Source organism: Bos indicus x Bos taurus, chromosome 7 (genome assembly GCF_003369695.1).
Source record: "Bos indicus x Bos taurus breed Angus x Brahman F1 hybrid chromosome 7, Bos_hybrid_MaternalHap_v2.0, whole genome shotgun sequence".
Taxonomy (NCBI): Eukaryota; Metazoa; Chordata; class Mammalia; order Artiodactyla; family Bovidae; genus Bos; species Bos indicus x Bos taurus.
This window is the reverse complement of record NC_040082.1, coordinates 90,415,434-90,432,705: the sequence shown is the minus strand read 5'-3', so window position 1 is coordinate 90,432,705 and position 17,272 is coordinate 90,415,434. Positions and strand designations below refer to the sequence as shown.

At 55.8% G+C, this 17,272-nt stretch overlaps 3 protein-coding genes across 5 annotated transcripts; 2 read left to right on the top strand and 1 right to left on the bottom strand.

Annotated features, from left to right (window-relative positions):
• The first annotated feature begins 1,283 nt into the window (after nucleotides 1-1,283).
• On the top strand, nucleotides 1,284-3,766 carry RAX2 (retina and anterior neural fold homeobox 2). Its single transcript, XM_027547233.1, has 2 exons — nucleotides 1,284-2,571; nucleotides 3,184-3,766. Exons 1-2 carry the CDS (start codon nucleotides 2,203-2,205, stop codon nucleotides 3,520-3,522), a joined length of 708 nt encoding a protein of 235 aa, XP_027403034.1. The 5' UTR covers nucleotides 1,284-2,202; the 3' UTR covers nucleotides 3,523-3,766.
• Nucleotides 3,767-5,933: 2,167 nt separating this feature from the next.
• On the bottom strand, nucleotides 5,934-7,946 carry MRPL54 (mitochondrial ribosomal protein L54). 2 transcript variants are annotated; one of them, XM_027547230.1, is made up of 3 exons: nucleotides 7,794-7,946; nucleotides 6,960-7,125; nucleotides 5,934-6,321 (listed from the first exon to the last, which is right to left on the bottom strand). In XM_027547230.1, the coding sequence occupies exons 1-3, from the start codon at nucleotides 7,909-7,911 to the stop codon at nucleotides 6,189-6,191; spliced, it is 417 nt and encodes a 138-aa protein (XP_027403031.1). In that variant the 5' UTR covers nucleotides 7,912-7,946; the 3' UTR covers nucleotides 5,934-6,188. The 2 variants fall into 2 exon arrangements, with proteins under 2 accessions (XP_027403031.1, XP_027403032.1); XM_027547231.1 differs by having other exon boundaries at nucleotides 7,760-7,901.
• A 1,808-nt stretch (nucleotides 7,947-9,754) lies between these two features.
• On the top strand, nucleotides 9,755-17,230 carry APBA3 (amyloid beta precursor protein binding family A member 3). Of its 2 annotated transcripts, none has more exons than XM_027547229.1 (11): nucleotides 9,755-9,888; nucleotides 10,915-11,456; nucleotides 11,542-11,581; nucleotides 14,521-14,666; nucleotides 14,787-14,873; nucleotides 14,978-15,139; nucleotides 15,496-15,675; nucleotides 15,800-16,012; nucleotides 16,568-16,687; nucleotides 16,776-16,916; nucleotides 17,006-17,230. In XM_027547229.1, exons 2-11 carry the CDS (start codon nucleotides 10,926-10,928, stop codon nucleotides 17,075-17,077), a joined length of 1,692 nt encoding a protein of 563 aa, XP_027403030.1. In that variant the 5' UTR covers nucleotides 9,755-9,888; nucleotides 10,915-10,925; the 3' UTR covers nucleotides 17,078-17,230. The 2 variants fall into 2 exon arrangements, with proteins under 2 accessions (XP_027403030.1, XP_027403029.1); XM_027547228.1 differs by having other exon boundaries at nucleotides 10,854-11,456; nucleotides 17,006-17,225.
• Nucleotides 17,231-17,272: the final 42 nt, after the last annotated feature.

Here is a 17,272-nt window from a genome sequence, read left to right as displayed (position 1 = left end):
TTAAAGTGATGAAGCAATTAGGGGGATTACCTCCCCCCACCCCCACTCACCCTCTCCTGAGGCCCGGCTCCCCCTGCCGCAATGCACCAGCCCATCTCAAAGACGGGGCCACTGAGGCCTGGAGGGGCCTTACTCACCGCCCCTCCAGCCTGGACTCAGTTCCTGGAACCTCCCTGTCCAGCTGACCCCTTGGGTGCTAAGCCTCCAGCCCACCCAGACCCCCTCTTCCTCTGAGGTCATTCGCCCCTGCCAGCACTCCAGGGCCTGCACCTCGGTGCTGTGAGTGTCCAACTGGGCACACGTGCACGTGTGAGCACCTGCCTCCCTATCTCTGTGTGTGTCTTCCCCCTACAAAGCCATCCTTCTGGAAGGACTTAGCTCTGCTTCCTCTTGCGCTCACTCTGGTCCATCCACAGGCCTGGGTCTCCAGCCTCATTCCACTGAGACAACCTCCCTCCCTCCATCCCTCCCGTCCTCCTTCTGGGCCTCATTTTGCCCCCTGTCACCCCCAGGGCCCCTCCTGTTTTCAGGGCACCCCCTGCCAAAGCACCCCCAAGCTCCTTGGATTGGGCAGGGGGGTGACCATCCAGTCTCAGGGTATCACCAAGGTCCTACTTGGCTCTCAGGCCACTACTGGAGGGACAGTCCCATCACCCACTTGTCCCCAGACAGGGGCTGGGCTCACCAGTCTTCTTCCCTCCTCAGACTTTCTCTCCCCAGAACTTTTAAAAATATTTTTATTTATTTGGCTGCACCGGGTCTTAGTTGAGACATATGGGATCTAGTTCCCTGACCAGGGAGCCAACCCAGGCCCTCTGCATTGGGAGTGCAGAGTCTTAGCCACTAGACACCAGGGAAGTCCTCCTTCCCCCCAGAATTGCTCTCCTGTCCCCCTCCCCCCAAATCTAGCCCTGACCAGGCCTCTAGCCTCCTCCTGGCCTCCCATCTTGCCCACAATACTCATCCAAAATGCCACCTGTGCCCCTCTCACACTCCACAACCTTCCATGGCTCCTACTGAGGAGTAGGAGGAGTAGGCTCCTACCCCCTTCACACCCAATCGTGTCCAGAATTTACACCCTGCACTCCATCTCCCATTCTGCTTACCTTCCTTAAAAGAACCACCTTTCCTCCCCTGCTTGAGTTTTCCCACCAGGTTTCTGACCACCTGACATGCTGTATTTTACTTACATAGTTATGGATTATCAGTCTCCCCGACCAGGATGCCAGCTCCAAGAAGTGTGTCTGTGTTTTTTTGTTCCCTGCTGTGAACAGTACCTGGTGTACAGTAAGCGCAAATGTTTATTGTGCTTAAATGTTTATTGAGTGACTGAAAAGTGAGCTTCTATTCATACCTCAAAACACAGCTAAAATGCCCCATACTCCTTTGCCCTGGATAGTGCCCAGGGGAACCAACTGGAATTACCTTCACCTCTGGGGACCTCAGCTTCCCCAACTCCCCTTGACATCTGTGAATCTGAGAGGTTCTTTTTCTCACTCCAGATGATAACAAAAGGGGTTAACAGTGGCTAATTTAGTGAGTGCTCACTAAGCACTCACTGTTGGCCAGTCACTGTATATCTCTCCATCAATGTACTCTTTCATCAGCTCATTGAGTCCCTGTGAGAGACCCACGGGGTAGGAAGTCCTGTTGCTGCCATTTTACAGCTGGGGAAACTGAGGCCCCGGGAAGGGGAGGCTCTTGCTTATGTTCTAGAGCAAGGTGTGGCAGACCCAGGCTAACGGTGTCCTGCTGCGCAGCACTCCCTCTGTGGCTCAGAGCAACCAGTGCATGGGCGGGCGGGGCCCCCTCAATTAATCACCTCGCTAATCCTCCTCCCCGCCCGACCCCAACCCCCTTGGGTCTGGCAAGGCCAGGCCAGCAGCAGACAGCGCTGGGCCCACAGGGGCTGTTGGAGGGGCTGCCGGGAGCAGTGAGCACTGGGCAGGTGGGCAGAGGTGGGCCTGGGTGGGAGGTAGGAGCACAGACAGCCCCCCAGGGTGGAGAGCTGAGGGGTGAGGAAACGTTCCTTAGGGCAGTGTCCCAGATCCTGCCTTCCTGGGGGTCACAGACACAGAGACAAAGGAAGAGACAGGGAGCTGCAGAAGGAAAGAGAAATAGAGGCAGAGACAGAAAAAAATAATCAGAGAGAAGGAAGTGGAGACAGAGGGAGGTCGTCTGAGATGCAGAGAGGCAGAGGGAATGCAGGACCCAGTGGAGGGAGAAGCCCCTCCATATCTGACCCCAGATCCAGCAAGGGGTGGGGGACTCCCCCGCCCTCCCCAGCCACCATCCCTCCCGTCTCACCGCTATCTGTCCTGCTGCCTTCCGGCCAGGTGGGGGCAAGGAGGAGCCATGTTCCTGAGCCCAGGTGAGGGGCCGGCGGCTGAGGGTGGGGGGCCAGGGCCCGGAGAGGAGGCCCCCAAGAAGAAGCACCGGAGGAACCGCACAACCTTTACCACGTACCAGCTGCACCAGCTGGAGCGGGCGTTCGAGGCCTCCCACTACCCGGACGTTTACAGCCGTGAGGAGCTGGCAGCCAAGGTGCACCTGCCCGAGGTGCGCGTGCAGGTGAGGGTACCCCCTAACCACCCTCTGAGGCAGCCGGTGCCAGAGATGGACCCTCCCAGGGCAAGGCAAGGCTTCCCAGAGGAGGGGATGTGGCACTGGGGCCTAGACATTTGAGTAGGAGTGTGCCAGCTAGAAAGGAGAAAGGGCATTTTTCTAGGCATCCAGAACTATGAGTGCAAAGATGTGCAGGAGTTAAATTGGAGGCATTTCTACTGAGCTAGGTGTTGAGGCGGGTGGAAGGAGAGGCAGAGAAAGCTGGTGAAGCCCCTCAAATGCCAAACTCAGTGGCTGGAACTTCATGCTGAGGGCCAAGGTAGACCAGGGAGGAGGCTGAGGAGCCTGAGGGGGCCTGGGCAAAGGGAAAGGCAAGGAGAACCTGGACTCAGAAGACTTTGGGACTGATCTAATGGGGTACAAGAGGCAAGGATCTTGCTCTCAGAACAGCCATCTCCTCGGGTAGGTAACAAGGCATATTGGCATCGCAAGGGGTAGGAATCAGGTCAGACAGCAGGCAGAACCCTGAGGGGCTGGGAGGCCCAGGGAGGGAGAGCAGCCTTGCCTGGTGCCCACCAGCCGCCTCTGACATGGGAGCACCTCTCTTGCTGCCTCTAGGTGTGGTTCCAGAACCGCCGGGCCAAGTGGCGCCGCCAGGAGCGTCTGGAGTCCAGCTCTGGGGCCGTGGCAGCCCCAAGACTCCCTGAGGTCCCAGCACTGCCCTTTGCCCGCCCTCCCACCATGCCACTGTCCCTGGAGCCCTGGCTGGGCCCAGGGCCCCCAGCTGTGCCAGCCCTCCCACGCCTCCTGGGCTCGGGCCCAGGGTTGCAGGGCTCCTTTGGGCCCCACGCCTTCAGTCCAGCCTTCATGGATGGCTTCACCCTGGAGGAGGGTTCCCTGCGGCTTCTGGCCAAGGAGCACGTGCAGGCTCTGGACAGGGCCTGGCCGTCGGCCTGAGCCTGGTGCCTGCCCAGCCCCTCCTGCTCAGCCTGTCCATGGCCACCCACACCAAGTCCCCCACCCACCACCACCTACCCCTGCCTTGCAGGGTTAACTGGCACTGACTTCAAGGTGGCAGCCAGAGGCGCCCAGCCAGGGTGGGGGTCCCTGGCCTGGTCTCCCCACCTGTCAAATGGGTGTGTGTGGGGTGGGTTCTGAGGTTCTTAAGGCTCTACGGCTGTAACCAGGAGCCACAGGGATGTTAATTCTGAGTTGATCATTCTAAATCCTCCTGCCTGCTCCTAATTGTTCAACGGCAGGGCCGCCCTGAGAGATAACAATAGCTGCAGCAGTTCACATTAACTGCCCCCTTTCACTGTGTGCTCCCAGCATGCCTATCAGTGTACCCCAAGGTGGCATGGCCATCAGCCCCACGTTACAGGGGAAGAAACTGAGGCCCAGAGAGGGATAGTCAGTTTACTCAGGCCACAGAGCCAGTAGAGGGTGGAGCTCTTTTTAGGCTCATTGCCTGACTCCATCACCCCTGGCACCTAGGACCCAGGCCGGGCGCTAACAGGGCGCTCCCAGGTAGAAGCAGCTGACACTGGCTGAACAGTCGATCTTTGCTCCCCCCATTTATCAGAGCGTGGCTTGTCTCATCAACCACAGCCCCCATCACATCTCCCAGCCCACTGAGGCGGGGCTGGGGCCCTGGTAGCAAGACAAGCGTTGGTTCTGTCCAACCACGTGCCCCCAGGGCTCACAAAGGCATGATGGCCGCCCCTGCCGGGGTTCAACTGGGCTCCAGGACAATGAGGCTGGCTGGGCTGGGGGGTGTGGCCCAAGTGCCCACATGTCAAGGCACCTCCCTGTGGGATGGGATGAGTCAGGACCGGAGAGTGTATGGTGGGGTGGGGGGGACATGGCAGCACCCCAGTTACTCCAGGCTCTGGCCAGGAAGTGACCACAGGTGCTAGGAAATTCCAGGAATGTCGCTTCCAGGCCACTCTCAGCTGGCCTGCTCACCTCCCATCTCAGAGGGCACCTCACGTGAACCCCAGCGGCCCCTGTGTGGTTTATGCTGCGGCAGCGAGGCCAACCATCCCCCCAATTATTCATCCACCGGTTCCAACTTACGAGGACACAACAGTGAACAAAGCAGAGAAAATCCCCTGCCCTCCTGGAGCTGCCACTCCAGTGGGAGAGACCAGTGCCCTAACTTTAAAAATAAATAAGTAAAACATGAGACACCTGCTGGTGGTGAAGTGCTTGGGAGAAAAATAAAGCCAGGAAGGGCAGTCAGGAGCGTGTGGCAGGGCTGCAGTTTAATAGGGTGGTCGGCACCATCAGAGCCAAGGTCTGGAGGTAAAGAGGGAGCCCTGAGGACACGGTGGGGCCAGGGAGAGACCCAGGCAGAGGGCCCAGGGGGCACTGTGACTGCAGTGTTGGAGGAGCAGCCAGGAAGCCTGTGGCCATTACAACTTCGGTTTTCACTCTGAGAGCTGTGGGGACCCACGCAGGAGGGTTGGGATGATGCGCCCACCCAGCGCGGGCTGCAGGGAGGGCAGGTGAGCAGTAATCCGCTTGGCTGAGTCCTCCTAAGAGGATGAGGGCTCTCGTTTCCCTGGGACCAGACAGAATTAGCCTCAGGGACCCTGTCCCGCCCCACCTGCCAGCTCTGGAGGAGTCTGGAAGGTGAGAGAGCCCTGGTCCATCCCCCTAAGCAGCATATGCCACCCCAAACCCAGGTACCTACCCAGGAGAGGGCATGGCTGTACCACTGGGAGTGGGCCCTGGCACCGTGTGTGTGTCCTTCAGCCTCCTCTAAGCTGGTGGGCACCAGTGGGGGTGGACAGGATGGTGGGTAGGCTGGCCAGGATGGTGGGTAGGCTGGCCAACAAAGATAACCCCTGTGACCCTGGCAGAAAGGAAAGAGAAGTCCCTTCCCTCTGGCTGGGTTTGCTGAACTGGGTATGGGGTGCCAGTCAGAAGTCCTGGAGCCACCCCTACCCAAGGGGTAAAAGGACCTACCCACTGGAGTTTAAAGGACCCAGAGATGGAAAGCACCTCATAGCTGAATACTGAAGCACCTGGATCCAGCCATGCCTAGCCTTGGACGTTTCCATTCCTGAACCTCACAAAGACTCTCTTCTGCTCTGGATGATGTGGCTCGGGTATGAGTCCAAGTCCACCGCAATCCAGGGAAGCCTGGCTCAACAAATCTCCCCCTCGAGGACAGAGGTTGGGCGATGCGAGAATTCCAGGAATCAGGGTGAGAAGCTCAAGCCTGGGAGGTGAACATGGACCTGCAGATGCCCAGCAATCACTGAGGGTGGAAGCTGGGCTATGGAACCACTGGGCCTGAAGTGCCCACCTCCCCACTGCCTGTCCCAAGTCCCTCCTGACCCCAATATCACAGGACACTCAGCGGCAACCGGGGCCTGCCGACAATTGCCCCCAGAAGGCTTTATTGGCCCCCAGGCCCCTGATTCAGTCTCACTGTGGGGGCAACCCCAGTGAGGGGGCATTCTCCTCGTTCTCAGAAATGTCTGTTTCTCCAGAAAATAAAAAGTCCTGGGGGCAGGCTAGGGGAGGTACCAACTCCCCCCCACCCCCAGTCTGTCCTGTCTCCTCCAGGTCCTTGGAGGGTCAGGGTCCTTTTAGAGAGCTCTGGCCCTCCCCTACTAGAACTTCTGGTTCTTGCTCAGCCGGTTGTGGCGCCAGATGTTGTGTTTCCGGAGCAGCCGCCAGTACTCCCGGGTCTCCGGGTCCAGCTCCTCCAGCTTCTTGGGGGGGCCCACATTCATCTGGAACAGCCTGATGGAAAGTGGGCAGAAGACGGGGTTACAGAGCAGCCCCCATCCCCACGGCTCCCCCACCCCATCCCAGACAGCTTGGGCACAGGCTGCAGCAGTACCGGGTCCCTTGGTGGCCAGCTGACCTCAGGGCAGTCCCTCCCCACCAGGAGCCAGCTCCCAGGCTGTGGAACAGGGGGCGCCCCCGTCCCAGTGGCCCTGGGATCTGAAGTAGGCACACGCCAAGCCTTCTGCCTCCTGGCCATCGTCTGGGCTGCGCTGCCCGCCTGTAAGCCTTCCCCACCCCCTCACTGAACCTTTCTAAACCTTACCCAGCTTGAAGGATGGGTGCATGGTGATGGCTTCCACATCCTCCCACTGCTCACAGAGCCAAGAGCAAAATTCCCCCTGCAGCCCCCGACAGGCAGGCTTCACCAGGTTCCTGCCTGTCTCCCCCTACCCTCCACCTTGCTCCTTGCTATCCATGTACAAAACAGGTGCAGTTCTGCGCAGGGCCTTTGCACTGGCTGTTCCCACCTGCCTCTGAAGCTCTGGCCATCCACTCAGGTCTTAACTTACCCACCAACTCCCCAGGGAAGCCCTCCTGAAATCTCAGATGAGATCCGCAGGGCCCTGCTCACCCAGTCCTGACCCACTTACCACTCGGGGTACTCAGAATCCGGCTTCAGGACCACATCCTGGCCCTCCTTGTAGATGTTGACACCCATGGCGTGCGTGGTGAGCTGGACTGGGTCTGTACACACCTCGGGGTCCTTCAGGGTCTCTCCTACAGCAGCGCCTTTGGCGCCTTTGCCCCCCTTAAAAACTGCGGTGGGAGAGTCATGTCAGCCCAGCTACACCCTCGAGAGGCCAGCCTTCCCTTTCTGCCCCAGCTGTACCCTGAGTACTGTCCTCAAAATGATTTTAACTGGGACACGGGCACTACATTAAATGACACTGCTATTCACGGTAACTAAGTTCATTCCTTTTCAAATCCATTTTCATTCCTTCTATTTATGTCACGAAGAAAATCTCCGCCGGCTGCCGTGTGTCTTTAAAACCTCATGTTTCGTTTGCCAAGTCCCTCCTTTCAACAAGGGGGATCAGGCAAGGCTGCATCGAGAAAAAAATTAAATCTTGTTTTGGCTTTAATACTTAGATGCCCGTATGGTCGGAATTTCTGGTGGTAATTTGCTAAAGAGGTGACTTTTTCGGACGCAGAAACGCGCTAGGAACCCAAGTTCAAGTTCTCCTCCTAACCACTCCCCATCCACCCGCAAACACACACACACACACACAAAACAACCTTGTGCCCGAGCACAGAGCCCAACCGCACTCTAGATACCTCACACTGCGCCTGCGCAAATAGCCGAGCTTAGCTGCCTCTACGCTTGCGCGCTCATACTAGGAAGCGCCTCCCGACTAGCACTTGCGCACTACGAACTCCCCAATGTCCCTACCGTTCCCATTTTGGTTTCTCTTAAGCCACCTCACCCGGTCTCTTGGCATAATCGCGTACATGTAGCCTTACAGAACCCGCGGGGTCCGGAAGCTCCCAGGCCCGCCAGCGGGCCCAGCTCCGGGTAGCACCGAAGAGGCGTCTAGCCGCCATGACGTATGCTGGCAACGTGCACGTGCACGTTTCCGGAAGACGTCAGCGGTCGAGGGGTTGGGAGTTGTAGGCCCTTAGAGATTTATGGGAAATGTAGTATTCCAGCTCTAGGCATATCTTTATTGTGATCTCTTTAAATAGCTATCCCTAGTTATGGGAAGAAGAGACTTTCAAAGGATGTTTCATTGACCTCTTGCCGTTCAGTTATATCACTTACTTTGAGTATCACACTTTTATACATTCCTGATTGTATTCAACAAGCAACTGTGTGTGCTCAATCTGGTCCAACTCTGCGGCCCCAGGGACTGTAGTCCACCAGGCTCCTCTGTCTGGGAGGGGGAAAAACTGGGATTTTTCCAAGCACGAATACTGGAGTATTTCCTTCTCTAGGGCACCTTCTTGAACCCAAGGATCAAACCTGGGTCTCTTGAATCTCTTGCATTGGCAAGCGGATTCTCTACTACTAGCGCCACCTGGGAAGCATTGGATAGGGGATTATGTATCCTTTAAATTTATAGCAGGTCTGTTTCAAGTCCCTCGCTCCCAATTTTGTGGACCACAGATTACATATGGCATTTAAAAATTAAAATGAAGGCTTCAGGGATCAAGGGGGAGAAAACTTGTTAGCGTTACATTAAAAGGTCCTACCACCCTATAAGTTACACCCGTGTAGCCAATGGCCCTCAAATTTTCAAAAGTCATCACATGCAACAGGTGATAAATAAGGGTTTGGTTATCCTAAGCCAATTAATTTTCCACAAAGCAGGTCCACCCAAGAGAAAAAGAAGTACGTTTAAGTCAACTTTTCAAAGTGAAATATTTCTCTAGGTTCTGACACTGGGTTCTTCTCAGTAGCTAAATTACTGAAAACCTAGAAGTAATGAAAGCTAACACTTATTAGACTCGATATTTTCCAGCCCTACTGCTAAATCTGCAACCAGCTCGATTTCGTTTAATTAGGAGGTAGGTGTGGGCTTGGAGAAGGCAATGGCAACCCACTCCAGCACTCTTGCCTGGAGAATCCCAGGGACCAGGGAGCCTGGTAGGCTGCAGTCCATGGGGTCGCTAGGAGTCGGACACGACTGAGCGACTTCACTCTCACTTTTCACTTTCATGCATTGGAGAAGGAAATGGCAATCCACTCCAGTGGCTGCCATCTATGGGGTCGCATGGAGTCGAACACGACCGAAGCGACTTAGCAGCAGCAGCAGCAGCAGGTGTGGGCTTCCTTGGTGGCTCAGCGGTAAAGAACCGGCCTGCCAACCCAGTAGACGCAGGTTCATCAGGAAGATCCCTAGAGAAGGAAATGGCAACCCATTCCAGTATTCTCGCCTGGGAAATCCCATGGACAGAGGAGCCTGGCCAGCTACAGTCCATAGGGTCGCAGTCAAACACAAGTCAGCAATTGAGCACGCACGCATGCACTATTATCCCCAGTTTACAACTGAGGAGGCCAGAAGCTCAGCGAAATAAAGTTAAGCATAACCGAGCCATTCCGCCGAGCCGAAAGCCTGTGTATAATATGTTCCCCGTGCCGCTTTTGGCACCCCTGCAGTCGGAAAGTCCGTCTCTCATGCGCCTTTAGTATTTTTCCAGTCCCATTTCTTCCCATCTGCTATCCCTTAGAATAATGACCAAAGAGGTAGCAGTCAAGCAGTGATTTTTAACCGCACTTTGCAGTTGAGGAAATAGACTCAGAACCCCGTCGGAGCTTTCACGCCGAGTAAACGAAGGCTTGGGATTCGAACTTGTGGTCCACATACCTGGCGCTCCTGCGCGGGCGAGGTTGTCTGCGAGAACTACATTTCCCAGCAAGCCCAGCGGGAATGCGCATGCCCAGTGATCCAGGATCGCTGCGCGGATCTGGCAGGCGGCGGCGGAATTGGCAGGAATTGGCAGGCGGTGGTCAGTGGAAACACGGTACCAGCTCACGTTAGGGGTCTCGGCGCCCCCGTGGGTTGAGACTACTTCGGTTTGGTAAGTGATTGTCCCGGAGGGGCATAGAGAGGTCTGGAGCCAGCATCTGAAGTCACGGGTCTGAAGTCTTGAGTCTGGGGTCTGCGAGAGGACTAGGGTCTTAACTCTCAGCTTCAGGCTCCAGTTTGTGTCTTCAGGCTGGGTCTGAGGTCCAGGTCTGAGTCTGGGGTTGATCTTGAATGTGGCATTGGAGGTTTTGAGGTGACTCTGCTTTCTGGCATTTTGGAACTCTAGTATTTAGTCTGAAGTTCTGGATCTGAAGTCTTGGACTGAGATCTTGAGTCTCTGGGTATCGGGTACCTACACCTGTCGGGTCTGTATAGTCAGAGTGTGTCCCTGGGTCCCACATCCCGGGGAAGGAACACTTGGAAGAATCAGGGTTGGGTTGTACACGGTCCACGGGTGGGAGGGGAAGGTCTGGGGAGACGGGCACAGGTGAATCCCCTCGGGTTTGGAGCCCAGGAAGCCACTGCCTTACAACTGCTGATTCTACACCTCGATTTCCTCCCCTGTAAAATGAGGATCATGGCAGAATCTTCCTTGCGGGGTATAGTGGGGATTAAAGTATGTGTTCTCTATGAACATTTACCAGGCTAGATCCTAGTATCAAGTTGGCAGCTGGAAAATCTCATCTTTTTTTTTTTTTTGGTTGTGCTGTGGGTCTTCATTACTGCGTGGGCCTTTCTCTAGTTGTGGAGAGTAGGGGCTACTCTTGAGCTGAGGTGCATGGGCTTCTCATTGTGGTGGCTTGGGCTCTACAGCTCAGGGGCTCCAGTAGTTGCGGCTCCCGGGCTCTAGAGCACGGACTCAATAGTTGTGGTTCAATGGGCTCAATTACTCCATGGCATGTGGGATCTTCCCAGACTGGGGATCGAAACCCATGTCTCCTGAATTGACAGGCTGATTCTTTACCACTGAGCCATCAGGGAAGCCCAGAAAATCTCATTTTTGATTCTCCCTTTCAGATGCTGGCTTGAGCCCAGGGTCCAGGCATGGAATTCCTGACAGTCTCCCAACCCCCTCCAGGACCTCCAGCCATGGACTTGGAAGAGCCCAGGGACACACTTTTGCCCTCTCAGGACCTCACCCGTGATTGCCAGTGGGACCCCACACCAGGAGGCTCAAGCAGCCTGAGTCAGATGGAACTTGATGGGCTAAATATTCAGGACCTGGTGCAACAGTTTGAAGCTCTTCCGGGTGACCTGGTGGGCCTGTCCCCGGATGGACCTCCATGCCCCCTGCACATTGCCACTGGCCACGGCCTGGCCCCGCGGGACATGGCTGATGCCCATGGGCTCTTGTCCGCTGAGGCTGATCGGGAAGACTTGCTAAATCTGCTGCAGCAAGATGAGGGCCCTCCTTCCCTGCCGGGTTCCCAGAAACCTCCGGACCCTGCTCCTCGCCTGCTGCAGCCCCCCGAGGACCCAGAGGAGGACACTGGCCCCCAGGAGTGGACGGAGGGTGCCTCCGCCGAGCAGGATGAGGACAGAAGCTCCAACAGCTCCCCAGAACCCTGGCTGGAGACCTCACCTCTGGTCACTCCTGAGGAGCCACCTGCCAGTGTCCAGGTAGAGCCCACCCCACCCCCCAGGCCTCCACTGTTGGGAGCCAAGCAGGAGGACTCAGGCCTGCCCCTCTTCTGTCTTCTTCCAGAGACCCAAGACCCTGGCTTCCTACCCTGCCCTCCAGGAGGGTGAGTGTCCCGCCCCAGGGGCTCAGGGGTTTCAGAACAGCCCGACCCGAGTTCCCAAAATCTGGCACAAAGTTAGCCCATGAGGAGTGGCTTCTCGAGAGGCCCTGAGGTTGGTTTTGAGTAGATTCTGTACACCCGGGAGAAGAGAGACAGTCTTGAGAATGTTCTGGAATGAATAGGGCAACCTTGGCAAATTGTAGGACTTGATTCTAGAGCAAGAGTTGGCACATTACCGTCCATGGGCCTTCTGCTATGTCTGGTGAGCTAAAATGGCTTCTGCATTTTTTAATGGTTGAAAAAAATTGAAAGTATTTCTTGATGGATGAAAATGATAGGCAATTCAAGTTTCAGTATCCACAAATAAAGTTTTATCAGGACAAACTCAAGCCCATTCATTCAAGTGTTGTCTGTGGCAGCCTTCTTGTTACCACAGGCCAGGTTGAGTAGTTGCATCAGAGACCGTAGAAAAATTAATTACTGTTTGGCCTTTTGCAGAAGAGTTTGCCAGTCTGCCCTCAAGGCATGAGAAGTACTGTTCTGGCCACCTGGAATGTTCAAGAATATTCTCCCCCCATGCTGCCTGAGGCTCTAGGTCAAAGGACAAGTTCTGTAATCATGGGAAAGGGCGCTGGTTTGGACTTGTAGTTCCAAGAAGGTTCTAAAGTCATGGAGCTGTGATTGACCTAGCAAGTTCCAGAACCTGGCATTTTGCCTGTGGTTAAATGTGACCTAGGCTGCTTAGGGCATTTTGGAATGATGAGCAGAGCTGTCGAGTTCTCCCCCGACTGAGCAGTCTAGAACCATGGAGTGAATAGTATTTATCTCTGTTTTCTAGACCATTAGGAGCTGTGCTAGAACTGGGCAGGGCTGTCCAGTTCTAGAGTCGTCAGAAAGTTCTAGACCTCTACAGCAGAAATACAATTCCAGCCACATATCACTTGAAATTTCTTAGTAATCCGCATTAAAAAACCACTCAAAATTAACTTTGTTGTTGTTCAGTCGCTAAGTCACATCTAACTGTTTGTGACCCCATGGACTGCAGCATGCCAGGCTTCCCTGTCCTTCATTATTTCCCAGAGTTCACTCAAACTCATGTCCATTGAGTCAGTGATGCCATCCAACCATCTCATCCTCTGTCACCCCCTTTTCCTGTTGCCTTCCATCTTTCCCAGCATCGGGGTCTTTTCACATATGTCGGCTCTTCACATCAGGTGGCCAAAGTACTGGCACTTCAACTTCAGCATCAGTCCTTCCAGTGAATATTCAGGGTTGATTTCCTTTAGGATTGACTGGTTTGGTCTCCTTGCTGTCTAAGAGACTCTCAAAAGTCCTCCCACACCACAGTTCGAAGGCATCAATTCTTCAGCACTCAGCCTTTTTTATGGCCCAATTCTCACATCCATATATGACTACTGGAAAAAATTAATTTTAAAGTTAACCCAATATATTTAAAATGTTATTTCAATGTACAATTAACATTTTATAATTATTATTATTTTGTAATATGAGAGTTTCAAAATCCAGTGTCACATTTTACACTTACAGCATGTTTCAGTCCAAACCAGCTGCATTTCAAGTGCACAATGCCTACCTGTGCCCGGTAGCTACCATATTGGATGGTGCATCTCTGAAACCCCAGAGCAGAGTTGTCTGTTGTCTTGGAATGCTGAGCTCATGAAGGACAAAAGGACAGAACTGGCTAACCTTTAACCACACAGGTGTGTGGTTTCATTCCCTAGGCCTACATCTGTGGTTCTCCAAAAAAGCAATAGCTATTGGTTAGAATATTCTAGAATCACTGGCACTCCTGTCTGGCTCTGGGTTACTCAGGGAATTCTAGGGCCGTGAAGGCAAAGCTTTTTGAGGTTCTGGGCTGAGGTAGAGGGTTCTAGAACTATGAGCAAAGTTGTTTGTTTCTGGACTGTTCAGATCATCTTAGAATTTCCAGGTACACCTGCAGTTGTGAATCATTGTGGAGATTGTAGAACCAATGGAAGAGCTTCTGGATGCTATCTGTTTTTAAAACTGTTTATTTATTTGGCTGCACCAGGTCTTAGTTGCAGCATGTGGAATCTTTAGTTTCAGCATGTGAGATCTAGTTGCCTGACCAGGGATCAAACCAGGGCCCCCTGCATTGGGAGGATGGAGTCTTAGCCACTGGACCACCAGGAAAAGTCCCCCCAGTGCTCTCTTGATTAAGAAGTTCTGGAATCATAGAGTGGAGAAATTCTGATTCTAGGTTTCTAGAACCCCTGGCAGAATTCTGTGGTTTGAGACCCATCAGGGAGTTCTATACTCGTGGATCAGGAGCCCCTGGCGTTCTCGATAGAATGAGAGTTTGAGCTATGTGGACAGTTGCCTGTTTGTATTCTGCGCAGTTCTATGACCATGGAGTTGAGCTGTCTATGGTCCTAGGCTGATTGGAGAGAATTCTAGAACAGTGGGTATACCTAATTGTTTCTAGATTGATCGGGATTCCTGAACTACCTAGCAGAGTTGACCATGGTTCTAGAATGTCACATGTCTTAGAAATAAGAGTGAGTCTGTCTGGTTCTAGCCTGATTCCTGGAATTCCAGAAACACAGGGTGGAGGCATCTGTGGGCACTAGAGCTGTTTTTGGGTCTGGCCATGGTTCTAGACCCACAGCCTGCTCCTGAAACTGCGTGCTCTGCCTGGGAGTCCTTGCGCCCTGGGCAGACCAGGCTCTAGATGGACGGAGGGCTTTCCATCTATGAGGGTCAAGCCTCTGGTCCATGGCTCTGGCTGACGGAATGGCTCTGGGACCCGAGAGTGGATGGACCTGTGTGGCTCCAGGTGCTGAGCCGCAGAGCAGAATTTTGTGTTTCCAGACCATCCAGGACTCTGGGAAGAGCCCATAGGGGTGGATGAGGCTGGCGGGGGTTCTAGGGGGCTGACCCACCTCTGCTGTCACCCTTAGTATCTGGCCCCTGCGACCACGAAGACCTCCTAGACGGTGTCATATTTGGGGCCAAGTACCTGGGCTCCACCCAGCTGGTGTCCGAGCGGAACCCACCCCCCAGCACGCGCATGGCACAGGCCCAGGAGGCTATGGACCGTGTCAAGGTGAAGCCCTGGGCTGGCGGGTGGATGGGCGGGCAGGCAGGCTCCTCTGAGAACCCCTGAGCCTGGTGGGTCAGAGTCTGGGTCTTTGGGGGTCTCCATGCCCCACCCTGCTCCCCACAGGCCCCTGATGGGGAGTCTCAGCCCATGACGGAGGTGGACCTGTTCGTCTCCACCAAGAGGGTCAAGGTCCTGATGACTGACTCCCAGGTACTGGGTCGGGCCTGGTCTCTGGGGCGTGGGGGGCTCCACCAAGGGCAGGGCCGAGCAAGGCTCCTGTAGCCCACCCAGCTCAGTCTCCCCACTCCCGCCAGGAGGCCATGATGGACCACGCCCTGCAGACCATCTCGTACATCGCTGACATCGGCAGCACACTGGTTCTCATGGCCCGGCGGCGCCTGGCCCAGAGGCCAGCAGCCCAGCCCCACAGCCGCCGCCTCTATAAAATGATCTGCCATGTTTTCCAGTCAGAGGACGTGAGCAGCGGGCTCTGGGTGTCCTGGGGGCGAGGGGGCGCTGCTTGGGCCCCTGCCCTCCACCAGAGCCCCACACAGCCACCCTGTCACCCTTGTGTTCTTCCATCCCCACCCTGCTCTGGGCCCCAAGCCATGTATCCCCGGCCTTCGTGTAAGACACTGAGACCGGCAGCCACCTCCACAAGCCCTCCCCGCCCCAGGCCTGTCTCCCTTCCCCTCCCCTAGATTCTCAGGCAGAGGCTTGGGGGGCAGTCCCACTTGGGGGTACAAAGGCCAGCTCTGGGAATATCAGTGTGTTGGTGGGGGACCTGAAGGAGGTAGGCGGGACCCCCAGAAAGGTGCCGCCCATCCCACAGGCCCAGCTCATCGCTCAGGCCATCGGCCAGGCCTTTGCCGTGGCCTACAGTCAGTTCCTCCGGGAAAGCGGGATCGACCCCAGCCAGGTGGGCACCCAGCAGAGCCAGGGGGCCATGGGTCCCGGCCACCTCCACAATGGGGACCTCGACCACTTCTCCAACAGCGAAAACTGCAGGGAGGTGAGCAACCAGGGCTCCCCATCCCAGCCCACTAAGTGAACCTGAAGAACCGCGCCCCCCCCCCGCCACCCCGTTCCTCTCACCTCTTCTAAGCTTCCTTCAATTACTACCCGTGGCCCCACAGGTGTTCATCGAGAAACGCCGGGGCGAGGGTCTGGGTGTGGCCCTGGTGGAGTCGGGCTGGGGCTCCCTGCTGCCCACAGCCGTCATTGCCAACCTGCTGCACGGGGGCCCCGCTGAGCGCTCGGGGGCCCTCAGCATCGGCGACCGCATCACTGCCATCAACGGGACCAGCCTGGTAGGGCTGCCCCTGGCTGCCTGTCAGGCCGCCGTCCGGGTGAGTGCTCCAGGGTGGAGGGCCTGCGAGGCCCACTCTGCCCCGCCATGTGGCTCCCAGGCACTTAAGGAAACCGAGGCTCAGAGAGGAGAAGCCCAGGAACACCCTGCTGGTGCCAGAGCAGGATGGAATGCAGAGAGCCTTGACTCTGCCACGAGGCAGCAAGGGTGTTCTTGAGTCTTGACCCTTGTTGCCCAAATGGGGCAACCTAGGCCCAGAGATGGGGAGGGACCTGGCCAGGCCAGAAGGGCAGGACTGACACGGTCCATGCCATGTTACTGTCTGTAACCCTGTGGGCACTGCTAGAACCTCACTTCTGACCATAACTGAAGCCCAGGGCGATGAGAGGTGATGGAGCTCTGACTATTAGGCCGCCCAGCTCTGGTCTGGGTTCTTAACCACTTCTCAAGAGGTCTTGTAGACTCTACAGCTTCCATTTTATCAGTGGATAAACTGAGGCCCAAGAGGTTGCAGTTTGACTAGAAGTCTGGCAGCACCCCACCCACGCCCCCTCCGCGGAGGTCCAGCCAGGCCAACAGCCCCCGTCCTGCACAGGAAGTGAAGTCGCAGACGCTGGTGACCCTCAGCATCGTCCACTGCCCTCCGGTCACCACGGCCATCATCCGCCGGCCGCACGTCCGTGAGCAGCTGGGCTTTTGCGTGGAGGACGGCATCGTGAGCTCCCAGCCCAGGGACCGGGGAAGGGGGTGGGGCGGCCCCAATCCTGGCCCCCTGAGCAGCATGGCCCTTCCTCTCCCCCCAGATCTGCAGCCTCCTTCGGGGTGGCATCGCTGAGCGTGGGGGCGTCCGCGTCGGGCACCGCATCATTGAAATCAATGGGCACAGTGTGGTGGCCACACCCCACGCTCGCATCATCGAGCTGCTCACAGAGGCCCACATTGAGGTGGGCGGGGTCTTGTGGGAGGAGCCAGTTGTGGGCATGGTCTAGTGGGAGGAGCCCAACCCCAGCCTCGGCCTCCTCTCCACCCCCAGGTCCACATCAAGACGATGCCCGCCGCCACTTACCGCCTGCTCACAGGCCAGGAGCAGCCGGTGTACCTGTGATCGACTACCTTCACCCCCACCACTGTGCCTTAGCCCCAGCTGGCCCTGGAACTCCGTCCGCGGAACCTCCTCGGCTGGCCAAGGTCCCAAAGGTTTCTAGGCTCTATATTCTGATGTAAAAAATTAAAAGCTTATTGAATGGGCAAAACCTCAGATCTGGGTCTGTTGAGGTTGACAGAGGAAAGACAACACTGA